At 50.9% G+C, this 13,105-nt stretch overlaps 2 protein-coding genes across 2 annotated transcripts; both read right to left on the reverse strand.

The window, feature by feature from the left end:
• Window positions 1-481: 481 nt before the first annotated feature.
• Window positions 482-1,882, reverse strand: QC763_600560 (uncharacterized protein; the record flags this gene model as incomplete). Its single annotated transcript, XM_062913909.1, has 1 exon — window positions 482-1,882. The coding sequence occupies one exon, from the start codon at window positions 1,880-1,882 to the stop codon at window positions 482-484; it is 1,401 nt and encodes a 466-aa protein (XP_062763048.1).
• A 7,000-nt stretch (window positions 1,883-8,882) lies between these two features.
• Window positions 8,883-11,216, reverse strand: QC763_600550 (uncharacterized protein; the record flags this gene model as incomplete). Its single annotated transcript, XM_062913908.1, has 1 exon — window positions 8,883-11,216. The coding sequence occupies one exon, from the start codon at window positions 11,214-11,216 to the stop codon at window positions 8,883-8,885; it is 2,334 nt and encodes a 777-aa protein (XP_062763049.1).
• Window positions 11,217-13,105: the final 1,889 nt, after the last annotated feature.

The raw sequence follows: 13,105 nt of genomic DNA on the forward strand, positions 1-13,105 counted from the left end.
CCCACATCACAAAGGCCACAACCCAGAACCTTGGAGGGACGGACATATTGACCAAAAAGTTTATTTTCGAAAATAAAAATCACCGCCATATTCGTTCGCTCCTTTGCCCAGCAGACTCGTCCCAAGAAATACACACAAAAGGTTGGAAAAAAAAGACCCGCCCACAACCGAACCCAGTCCCGGCGAATTCCCCCCCCCCCCTCCCTTCCCAAACTCCGTCCAAGAATAGACACACGAAAAAAACAACACAACCTTGCCTTCCCCCAGAGAAAATGCACCTATAACACCCTCCTTGCCCTTAACCCGTCATCTTCCGGCAGAGAAAAGCCAAAATATAAACACAAGACATTAAAAATCAGTGGTATCAAACAACCCCTCCCTTGTCGCATCAGAAAAAAAGCACCCGCTTTTTATTTCCCGAACCCTTTCTCATACAAAATCAGACGTAATCATCGCCAAAGCAGCAGTCACAAAACATCCCTCAAACAACAACATGACTGCTCATATGCTCCACCGCCTCCTTGATCGTCCTCAGCATCCTCTTGTTCAGACAAAACGGACACCTGACCGGATTCTCCACCACCGACACCGGCGCCCCGCTAGGGATCGGTGTGAGCGTCAGTTCTTCCCCTTGCTGTGCACCGCCACCAGCATTCCCACCGCCATTAGCAGTCTGAGGTTGTTGCGGTGTCTGCTGCTGCGGTTGGACTTGCTGCGGTTGAACTTGCTGCGGTTGAACTTGCTGCGATTGGACTTGCTGCGGTGTATTCGGCGCAAACTGCGGTTGCGCCGGAGGAGCCTGTTGCGGTTGTGCCCTCGGTCCGACGCTCGCGTTGCGAGTCCCCGGGTTGGGGGTCGTCAGGCCAGCTGCGTTCATGGCGTGCTGGGCGTAGGCTTGGTTGGCTATCGCGCCTAGGGCAGGTAAGCCGTTGTCAACGGTGCGATCGCCGCCGCTTTGGGGTTGTTGATGGTCAGGGGTGACTCCGGCGAGGTTGGCGGCGCCGCTGACGTTGTTCTCCTCCTGTTGCTGATAGACACGGAGTGCATTCTGAAGTACGACTTCTGGGTCTTCTTCTGAGTGGAAAATTCCCGTGTTTTCTGCATTGCCACCCATGGGATTGTTGTTTGGTGTTCCCGGCCCGCCGTCGGGGGAAGGATTGTGTTGACGGCGGAGGACCTCCTCTTTGACGCGCTCGCATACTTCCAGAGTGGTCATTACACCGAGGAAACGTTGGAGGTATTCCATAACCGTCACTGGGGGAAGGTCGGCGTTCACGTTGAGGTAACGAGGAAGGTTCTCGGCGAGGTAGGGGATGTCGTCGCCGAGGTTTTGGAGTGTTGTGGTCCCGGGGGCTGGATTGCCGCCTTCGCTGCTAGTTGGGCGACGCTGGCGTCTAACTAGGAGGCCGTAACGTTTCTTGAAGCGGTGGATCCATCCGGGGGAGAACTCGGGCGCGGGTTCGTCCTTGTATCGGGGGAGCTGGTGGTAGATTGTCTTGGCTTTGTCGGCGAGCTCTTCGTTGGAGGGCTGGCGGCCATTGGCGAGCATTTGCTGGTGCCAGAGGAGAACAAGCTTCTCGACGTCGGGCCAGTTGCCAAAGCGCAGACGGGAACCCGAGAGCTGGGGGTCGCCGTCGAGACGGGCATACTTAGGGGAGAGGGAGTGTGAGACGGTAGACTGAGAGATGGTTTGCTGGTACTGGCTGGCAAACCAGTCAATGCAGGCCTTATGGCTGGGGCGGACAGGCTGCGAGTTGGCCCATCGGCGGAGGGCGCGTCGCTGGTCGAGGGTGAGGGAGTGGCGCTCTCGCGTGGCCGAGCCGGGGGTTGACCCGATCTGGTCCATGGACTCGAGGGGCACGTCAGGCTTCATCGCCGACATGGTGCTCGCTCCTCTGAATGGGAGCTGGTAAAAAGGCGATAAACGCCCTTTTGTCGGCGCAATGGAGCGCGGGGGGCTGTATATGCAATGGCGGGCGAGACGAAGCTCTCGAATGCTTGGCTAGCCCCGATGCGAAATCGCTATCTGTGTGTATGGCGATTCGAGACAATTGAATATGCGGCGATGGCTGGTCTGGTGATCGTTGTAATGAGGTGTTGTGGAGGGCAAAAAAGTCGGCAAAGCGGGGGAGCTGCACGTGCACCACAACAATTGAGTTCGGTTAGTCAGCTGCCAGTGTGACTGACAGTTGTGACACAACATCTGATTGGATGGCGCGGAAGGACGCATCGCCAACTTGCATGAGGCCGCCACTTGCATCCACGACATTGCAAGCAATGAAGTTCTCGTCATTACGCACGAAGCAGAATTCATCATGTTGGCTTCCAAGGTCTGTCCTCATGTAAAGAGCAAGGCGGCCGAGTCTCTATCGTCATTGCTTTCAAGAATGTAGTCTTATGGCCCCTTTGAATCCTCTCATTCCCACCTCGTTTTCGTGATTGCATAAGCCACCAGGTAGGTAGACACCCCGTCTTTCCGGTAACCAGAACCACTGTCTGCGCAAGAGCTTCAATATGTGCATTGCTAGACTAACACTCTTCCATACTGTGTCCATCGCGATTCTGCAAGGGGATAAGAACCTGTTCGGCATCACTCCACGTTTCTGTTGTGATTGCACCAACTAGCCGATAGCTGTTTGTTATGAAGTTTGTAGTGTAGCACGTCGATCTTCGACCTTAGCCAAGTCCGTGCCTCCTCCGCATATCTCCACTTTGCCCAACGACATCCGTACTCTAATGATCGCCGGTCCCGGTCCCGGTCCCATAGCAGGACTCCCGTCTCACAGATCAAACACAAGCAATCGCTTCGGGTCAAAGCTACAATACAACCATTTGTCATCGACTCCTCAACGCCATGCTATCGACTAAGGTATCATCGCATCCCTATTACTAACTAAAAAAGTCCCTCAAGAAGTCTTCTTCTCTGGCGTAGGACTCCTGCCCCCACATGCTTCAAGAAGCTCGGGGGATAAGGAGACCATTGATGGTATCAGCATCGGCGAATAGCCAGGCCAGCGTACACACCCCGCTACCGTATACCGAGGTTGAGCCAGAGTCACCTCGGAACTTGTTGATGAGGTTGGCCCCAACAACACCATTCAAGAACTGCAAGCCATGCCAATTGCGGGAGAGTGAAACCACCAAGGCGAAAAGTCCCTGGCAGTTCGGTAGACCCTCAAAGAGAGGATGCCCCTCGCAAAATAGCTGAGATCGAAGGCTTGAGGAGAATGTGAAAAAGTGATGTTCCGCAAGAGGCTGGTTGGGCAAAGGACTGGGAAGGATGGCGACAGGAGGCAGTGGTGGCAGGTCGTGGCCAACAGGGCGAGCAATTGTAAAATTTATTGGAAGTGGAAAGAATTGAAAGAGGAAATTTTTGCAAGAGAGAATTAAGGGGGAGATGTGGGAGGGAGGAGTTGAATATATAGCCGGTGGTCGTGGGTCTTTGCGTGCCTGCAAATTCTGGGAGCAGTTATAAATAGTCTGTGCGTGGCATATAGAATCTCATGGACAATACCGTCGTCATCTTTAGTGCTTTATTGCTTTCTGTTGTGGTCTTCTTTCAGTACCTGCCGCTGTGGGAGCAACCTTGATGTCTGAGGATCAGACGACAATGGGATAAGTGGGCCCAACAGACGGCGTGGAATCTCCTGGATGCTGCTGCCATCAGCTCTGGGGCCTTCATTGGCTGTTATTGACGTGGGAAAAAGTACCTTGATGGCCCAACATCAGACGAAGTCGAGATACGTGGGACCGACGGAAGACACCTTGACACCTACGACTGTGCTAGCCTGCGTGCCTGTCGATCAGAAGACAACGAAGAGCTTGTCTATAGATTGCCAAGTTCTTCCTGATTTTGCGTGACTCCCAAATTTCCACTTTGTCAGCTCTCTCTTTCGCTGTTTCACCTGTCCATTTCCCACTCAGCTTGTATTTTTCAGTCGGCATTTCCCTCTTTCAAACAAAGCTGCAATCTCAAAATGGTCTCAACCCGCAAAAAGGCTTGCCGTCGAAAGGTGTCCAACCCTAGCATAGCAGCTAAAAGGTCTTGGAAGCGCCGCGTGAAGCGTGCTTCTGCTGCTGCTGCTGCCGCCGCCAGTAATACCACCAACTCCTCGACCATCGTCACTTCCGTCGAAACCGACAATCATCTCGTATCCGGGCCCCTTCTCTCGTCCAGTCCCGGCCCCGGCCTCGGCCCCGCCCCCTGCGATCCTTCCGAGACCACTGGTATTGTTGAGGCTGACTGTCCCAACTTGCCTGATGAAGCGACAAACCTGAATGAATCTGATATTGTCTCAGGTGAACATCCTGATGTATGTCAACATTCATAACCTGTCTCACCCTCTACCCAGACCCCGCCACTTTGAACATTTGTCACAGTGCCACACATCACATCCTGCAACCTGTTTACTGATTCCCGTTTTCTAGGCCACCATCGGCTCTGATCATGGTGCAATGTCTAGTTCCAACCCATCGTCGACTGTGCTCCCCGGACAAGGCAAGAAGCGTTACATCAAGGAACAGCGAGAAAAGCACGAGCTGAGAAACCATACCAAGATGCTGGTCAGAAAGAACTTGGATCTGAAGGCCCGGGTGGAAAAGCTGGCGAAGGAGAAGGACCAGATGTCAAAAATGCTCTCGGGCATGCAGGCATATGCGGACGCTACCAAAGATGTGTTGGCCTACCTGCTGAACCAATGGGAGGACAAGTACAAAGGCGCCTACAAATTGGTAAGAGGCCCCCTCATGTCATCTAAGTTGGGCATCATGTACTGGTCACTTTTTTTTGAACTGCAGCCGAATGGAAAGTGGAAAGATTCCAAGAGATAGAGCCATCAGCGTCATCTATTTGAGACAGGCGTGGTGTGGTATGGCTGTACAAGTCCGGATTGGTTTCAATTGGGGTATTAGAAGGAATGTGCGGTAGATCGGTTAGCTTGGACAGCTAGATAGATATCCATGTCAAGTGGCAGTTTTGTATAACACTCAAGATCCAGCAAGGCCGGTGCGATGTTCTAGTTCCAAGATTGTGGTCTAAGGGGGCTCTAACTCTGCTCTATTATCTCCTAAACATCTCATCCTCCAGCTCATATTTGAAGTACCGTAGATGCTTAAAAGAAAGTCTATATCTATTTCCCTACGATATCGGAGTGGAAAGATTATCCGAAGGCTTGCAACCCAGTGAGCTGAGACAAGCTGTGATGACTTCAAGACAAGTCAAAGCACTGGGTTGTCTATTCTCTCCTCAAATTCCAACCAACGTCCCCCGAAGTTCCATCCCAACAAACATCCCCCTAAGTAGCAATCAAGATGGAAAGCGAAATTACAGTTTTCCCATCTTGGAACCTATCTAAATCTTTGCCCAGAACTTTACCAAAACTTCTCCCAGATTCATCCCAGAGTTGGCCCCCTGGCAATATTAGCAGCATGCACAAAGAAAACCAAACCTATTCCATCATTAAACAAAACCACCAAAAGAACACCACCCCCCCACCCAACCCAGTCCAGGTTTCCATACTGATTACTACTACTATGAGAGTAAACCACCATCTAACGCCACCTCCACAATCTGGGCATCCTCACCCCCTCAAGTCCACAATCCCAGCCTTTTTCCCCTTCGGGCGCCAGCGAACCTCCCCATCACAGAAGTCAGAGTATCACCTGTTCGCGCTGCTGGATGTCGGGGGTTGGAATGCAGAGATGGAGATGCCCATCTGCGCCGGACGGTTACGGAGGGGTTGCTCAGAAAAGCAGCGACAGAATGCGTCCAAACCCACGACCAAAAGCAGCGTGAGCAGTTGCCGATACTGTCATCCAAGCATATGGGGAAATGAAAACAGCGGATTGAGACTTCGTTTCCAAGACAAGAAAGAGGAAAAGAAGTGCCAGCAACAATAGATCGACACAACAGAGACAAGTGCGAGAACATCACGACCTGGAACAAATGGTCAAAGTACAATTGTGTTCAGGATAGATGGTAGGCTGGAAATATATAAAGTCAGGAGAACAATCGATGTGATATAAACACCGTTCGCAGTGAAGATGCAAGAGTGGCAAAGATAAACACAGCACTGGGAAGACATCCGGAGAAATAGTAATGGCCTTCAGACACAACAGATAGGCCTCCGCAGATAGGCAATGTCCCTTGAGAGATAACCACTCGGCCTTTCCAGGTCGTCCAAGGGGTTCCAAAAAAGTATTTGCGGCCTCTGAAAATGTTGAAAAGGCCTTGTAAATATAGTTCAAAGCCCCCAAACGATTACCTAAGACGTCTTGCGAGGTAGCCTTGAGGCATAGTTCTAGTTTTCAAAGCCTTTCAACCTTATGCCAGTCTTTATTCTCCCACCTAGGCAACCTCCTCTCTGACCCCCCAACCAACACCACAACCACAATCCAGACTAACCTCTTCACCACCCGGTCCAACTCCCGCACATTCTCCAGCTCTATATCAGCTACCTTGCTCGCGCTGGCGGGAGTGAAAATCTCAGGAGAGGTAGGCTGGTCGGGAACAAAGACATACTTTGCCTCCCGTGTGACCACTACGCAGGTGATCAACATTGATGGGTATTATGAGCAGGTGAGGGAGTTGATCATTCGGTGTCCCAGGGCAAAGAGGGTTTTATTTGGGGAGGGGGGGGCGGTGACGGAGTTTGCTGAGGGGGAGGGGTATGAGATTGAGGGGAGGTAGTGATTGCTTATCGGGTTGTGGTTGTCAAGAGGGTGGGTTGGGTGGGGAGGGAGAAGAGGGGTGAGTTGGGGGGAGTATAGAGGGGAGGTAGGGAGATGAATGTTGAGTGATGATGAGGAGGTGGACAGGGAGGAGGGGATTGAAGTGGGGCATATGGACTTTGAAGAGGAGGAAGAGGAGGAGGAGATGGGTATCAAGAGGGTTGTATTTAAGAGTGAGGAGGGGGGGGGGCGGTGGTTTTGAGTATGGACGATGAGGTGGACTGAAATAAGAATGTGAGTTTCCATCATGGGTGTCTTTGATATCACACAAGAAACCAATTAACGCCACAAGAGTTATTACACACAGACATCCGCACGATTCGCGGCTCAACGGCTCAACATTCACCCATCTTAACAACGAGGTATCCTCCCACCCCTCCCATCGCTCCGCTCCCTACTCCATCCCCTTCCATATGTTCCGCTGGCCCTCCAACGGCTGATACCAAAGCCTATCCCCCTTAAGCTCCTCACTCTTCACCTACAAAACGTAACTCATCGCCCCATTCAACTCCTTCACCTGACTCTCCAAACTCTCGATCCTAGCCTTCAAGCCCTCCCCCTCAACCCTCAACTTCTCCCCCTCCCTCTTCAAAGCCGCATTCTCCTTTTGCATGTCCATGAACACGGCGCGGTTCTGGATGTTGATGGTGCTGATGTCGCTGTCAACCTGACATTTGGCCTTGCGGAAGCGCTTGGACATGTGATGCATGGTTTTGTAGGTAGACATTGCCCTGCGGGAGTTCTCCCGATCCACGACGCGCGGACCGGGGGTGGTGGCGGCGGGAGCGGCAGCGGTGGCTTCCGGTTAATATTGGCAAGGTATGGTCAGCATAAATCTTTGATGGTACATAATGCTTCATGTTGAGTGAGTGATTCCATGTCAGACAAGCCTTTCAAGTGAGGACCAGACATCCGGATAGGTGTATGACCAGTGTCTCAGTTTGTGTTCGTTCAACTCTTGTTTGAATTCAAGTGTGGCTGACATCCGGATTTTGAAATGGCTTGAGCAAGAATGCAAGGAGACAGAAATGTAGTATTATCATGAGGGAAAATTTACAACCGGGGCAGCAGGAAGATCGGCCGCGGTGGGAGCGGCAGCAGGAGCGGCACCAACGGGCACGGCAGCGGGGGCAGACAAGCCAGCATCAGCAGCGAGCGTCTGACGAGCGTGCTTCTTCGCCCGTCAGGTCGCATTCTTCGCGCGAACCATTTTTGATTTGATCGACTGTAAACGCTCAGATCAGTAAATATCCCGATCAAAGTCTCCAAAAGATTGAAAGCTTACTTGTTTGTGATTAAAAATAAAAATAAAAATAAAAATAAAAATAAAATTAAAATTAAAATTAAAATTAAAATTAAAAAAAAAACGTCACGGGCTCTTTTGCTGCTGTTGTGGCTGCGGCTTGTGGTGTTTTGAAAAAATTGGGGACCACAGCAAAAGAGTTCCTGGCGACAGGTATTACCATTCAGTTGTGCTGGGGCAGCGAGGAAGGTGGTGGGGTGCGAGCTGTTGAAGTTGTTGCTTTTCCTCGAGGTATCCCTCGTGCTTTCTTTCCTATCTACTCAGGAGCTATCTTTTCAACCAGATAGCTGGTCGGACTGGCTCGCTGAGACAAAAGCTGGGATGAGAGGGAAAAGGGGTTGAATGATTTCTTCTTTGCACCTGTTTGTATTTGAAATGCCTATTGAGCGATCTGAAGAACCAGACAAAGACTGGTGATGGGAGCTTTTGAGCCGAGAGCCATATTGCAGGTGTAACTGAAATCGAAATCTCGGCTTGGATCGAAGCTTTCGTCGGGTTAGTTCATCGAGTCCAGCATCACCCAAAAGTCTAGACCTTTTCCTTTTCCCATTTGACGTGTGCAATTCAAAGCGATGTATATTGGAATACTCCCTGTCTACTCTTTCGCTTTGGCAGGGTGAAAGCTGAAGTCACGGATGTATTGCTTCTCACTGGCGTATAAAGAAATAATAAAGTCAGAAGTATTATTGTTACTGATGCCTGTGATGCAGTGCGGGAAACACGGCCAATCAGGCCTGACTGAACCGCTAAAGTACTCAGACAAACCAAAGCCCTATGACAGAAAAAGAAACCACCGCCCCGTCCTTACCATCCAACACTGCCTCTCTCTGGTCAAAGGCCCCTGTCCTGATCATTCAAACTCGATCCATTGTGTCTCCTCCATAAACCTCTGCACTTGCAGATCCCCTTGCAAAGCTCTCTCCAACACCTCTTTAACTGACTCCTTGTCACCCTCGATCTTGAGTCCGTCAAGAGTCTTGGCCCGAGAGAGGGCCACATACACCTGCTTGTCCTCAAAAACGTTCTCGAGATTGATAACGACACGCTCCAGTGTCATGCCCTGCGCCTTGTGAATGGTAAGGGCATACCCAGCCATGAGTGGGATCTGTGCCCGCCAAACAGAAGAGTACGGGGCAGGATCCCCCACCTCGTTGACCAGGCATTCCGGAAGAATGGTGCGCTCAATCCCGTTCTGGAAGCGAACCACGGGCAACGCGATCATGCGGGGCTCCTCGGAGTTCAGGTTACGGCTTGCAAAAGTGCCGATTGCTTCTTTCTGAGTGTAGGTAAGTCCCGGTCTGCCTTCAAGCGTTCTCATCAAGGACCCAACACTGTGAGATTCGAAATCGACAATGATGCCCTGGCTACCGTTGCAAAGACCCTCGCGCAGATTCAGATTGACGAGCAACAGAACTGACATGTCTTTCTTGAGCTTGAGAACCTTTTCAAACCGGTGATTGTCGTCTCCAAAGTTGATTACTCTGTGGTTCCTGTCATCCCCATTTTGTTCGAGGGCGTATTTATACTCCAGGTATCGATGGTTTTCTTGTATGTGGCGACCATCAGAACATTTGTACGAGAACTCCGGATCTGGAAGCTTCTTAAAGGCCCTCTCATTTGTCTCGTAAACCTCTTCTCTTGTCGGCATCAAACGGACGGCGTCTTCGGTGCTGGACTCATGGTTCATTAGAATATCAATGTCGGCTTGGCTGAAGGCAATGCCGGTTCGGCACTTTTCCAGCAAAGCTCTGAATTCTTCGTCTCGTTGGCGGTGTATCGTCTTGAGGTGAACATAGTTGAAGTTGCACTTCTGCCATGCTGCGCTGGAGAATGCGAACTGATCCTCAAGTCTGAACTGGCTCTGGCAACAGGCTCGATTGGCGCAAGTCTTGGTCGTGCTGAGCTCAAAGCCACACGTAACACAGTGTTTGAACGGCTTTATCGGTGGAAGCTGGCAAAAGTCCCCCGTCACGATAAGTTGAATGCCCCCAAATGGTAACGATGCAGGGTCTGGCCCCGTGTGCCGGCCTTCTTCGGGGTCCCTTTTCCTAACGAACCTCAGCGCGCTATCCATTCTCTCAAAGAAGTTGCTCTCCACCATGCTGATCTCGTCGATAATGAGAGTGTGGACCCGACGAAGAGCTTTTCGAACTCTTTCATTGGCCTTTGTTACCCCGCATAGCTTGTCCAATGGCATCTTGTTAAAGTCCGGAGCCCAGCCCATGAAGGTCCAGGTGGTTGAGCCATTGATGGCCAAGGCGACAAGGCCAGTTGGGGCAATGACTTTGACCACTTTGCCTTGTGCCTTTAGTCGCCGCTTAATCTCGTGCAGAACAGTTGACTTGCCACAGCCAGCAGATCCGGTGTAGAAGATGTTTCTGCCTTGCTCCGCCAGTTTCACAACTGCTTCTTGTTCCCGGCACAGGGGAGGTCTTTCCTCCAGCATTGGCTCTGGTCCTGGGGTTGGCTCTTGCGGCTCTTGAGAATTGCTTGATAGCTGCTGGGGGGAGACTTCATTGGGAACTTGATGCGGCGGAACAGAAACATGAGAACCCACCACACTGTTGTACTCTCGTCTCCGGCGCTCCGCCTCGACCAACTCGTAAATGGGCCACTGTGTCCCGGACCTGGGGTCGAAGTCATCAAGGCTTTGTTTTAATTGTTGATATTTGCTGACACAGTCTTTGATGGCCTGGTTCCGACTTGGGTCGACGAAAGGATCTAGGTAAAGGTCGGGTTCCGGGAGAAAATCGTGTTGAACCAGCGGAAGAGGCTCATATGTCCGTGACTTTGGTTGCAGGACATGATCGAGCATTTTCCAGCCAGCTGCCAAGCGGGTGTACTCTCTCCTGTGCTCAGCTTCAAGAGTCAGAAGACGAATGACATGCTGAGAATCCAGGTCGGCATCCTCAATATTGTCGATCTGCCTGCGGATCCTCCGCCATTCCTCTGCCGCATTCGAAGCTTGTGGGGTAAGGGGACGATTCCATGGGTCAAATTCAACGGGTGCCGGTCGACCATTGCGTCCATGACTTGCATCGGGGCTGGCCCTTCTCTTCCTGCTCATTGTGATGCTTTGATGAATCTCGCGTGTCGCTTGGGCGTGTTTTGCTGTCGTTCGGATAGCGACCGTGGTCTGGCTGGAAAAAGAAAGTGTGCGGTTGGACAAGGAGAGAAATGACATTGTGGACTCCTGTCAAATCGTATATGGGGTGCGAAAAGGTGTCAATTCTGTTGTTTTCACGAGGGTGAGTTGCCCAGTTGGCTGGAAAAGGCCGAACCCAGCGGCTCAGGTCCCACTCCCAAGATATTAATTCCTTAACAGTGGGCCTCATTGACTATTCTGTCAACTCCCAGTGAATTTCTTGTGGGGCATTGCACGTGAATGCTACCACGATCAGCGCCTTGGCATAACTTTATTTCAACGTCTCTCCAACATACATACAAGTACATATCGGGCAACTCTCTGATCCATTACCGGCACCATTTCCACCTCTTTGGACACACCCATCAGGAAGCATGATGGTCAACGGGGGCCATTGGTGAACCACAGCGGAAACCTATATACATTATATTTATCCATGATCCTTGGAGTCGACGAAGTCTTTGGACCCCAATGGGTATGTTAAAGACATGTGTTCAATGGGATTCTGATTTGCAGCCGGTGCTAATTGGGATGGAGGCTTTCTTTTCAATTGCCCTTATTCCTTCTTTCACTTTCTTTTGAGTTCGGATGGGTTGATTTGTAATGACATGTTTTACCTGGTAATGGGATACCTTATCTTGGAGAAAACCCGCGAATTGCATCAGTTTCTACAAGAGATTTACTGTAGAGTTTGCTTCTTCGGTATATATTCTCTTTAGACAACGGCATTCCTGTGATCCGGTCACACCGCCCATAAGGTGCTCGACTTTTCCTTTTGCTACATTGGGTATGAGAGGATTATCCTTCTTTGGTGACCAAAGAAGGATGTCTGAAGCTAAAAAGGCTTAGCCAATCTCAACGAGTAGCAACAGAGGTACGTCCCGTTAGCTGGAGCTCAGAAGCATCAAACGACACTCAGGCAAGAGATTGTGGTGTCTGGTTTCTTGGGTGAGGTCTTCATATCAAAAGAACAACCCCAAAGTCGTTCTGGCTGGCAGACACAGAGACTTCGAACAGCCGTCAGGCTGAAGGTTCCATCATTGGAAGGTTCAAATTGGTAGTTCATCTTTCCCCCTACACTACCAATATCATCACTCATTGCTCTATCCAGGGCTTCCGTCATGACCCTTCTCGGAGCTGCTCTTGAAAGATGGGTCCGTGTGACTCTCAGCAGTCCAGCTGAAGGAGCAACATAACCATCCTCACTACCCCAACCACACCAAGAGCAACCTGGAATAGAAACATGTCCAATGACCTGAAGGTGGTCAATTCGAGCAAATGTGAAGTTGTAAGCGTGCACAGACCATCTACGTGGGGGTGTTATGTTGTATGTGTACTTTTTGTAGGGGGGTGGATGTGTGGGGAGAAAAGGGGGATATATACTCGACTTTCTTCCCACCAAATTCCCAACTCTTCCCTCTTCTCTTTTCTCAGCTCTCGTCACAATACCTATCTTTGCGTTTTGCCGCCCTTTTTTTCTGTTCCATTTTTTCTTCTTTTTCGGAAAAGAATCCCGCGCTGCCTGCTCGTCCGCAATAACCCAGCCCAACTGACACAAGCGTTCTTCCGAACGCCCAGACTTGGTAAGTCGCTTCCGCATCCTTTCCCCTCTGTCATGTGAGCCATTCCTCCTGCAAAAACCTCTCGGTTCCGGGGAAGTTTTCCGTTGCCTATCACACTTGATAAGCTGCTTTGTCTCACTGGGATCACATCGTTGAACTGTTGGCTTCGCCCGACCAGAACGATGCTGATCTCGTTCAAAGTTGGAAGGTGATGGCCACCCAGGAGCCGCACTTGTGTTGGATTCGGGTGTCTGGTTCCAAGAGACCTCAGTCGCCTCACACAACGCCCCTGATGATAGGGAAGTGGTTCCACGGTCTCGCCGCCTAGATATCCTAGTTGCCGGTGCCCGGAGGGCCAAGAAGAGG

The sequence above is a fragment of the Podospora pseudopauciseta genome, chromosome 6 (genome assembly GCF_035222475.1).
Source record: "Podospora pseudopauciseta strain CBS 411.78 chromosome 6, whole genome shotgun sequence".
Classification (NCBI taxonomy): Eukaryota; Fungi; Ascomycota; class Sordariomycetes; order Sordariales; family Podosporaceae; genus Podospora; species Podospora pseudopauciseta.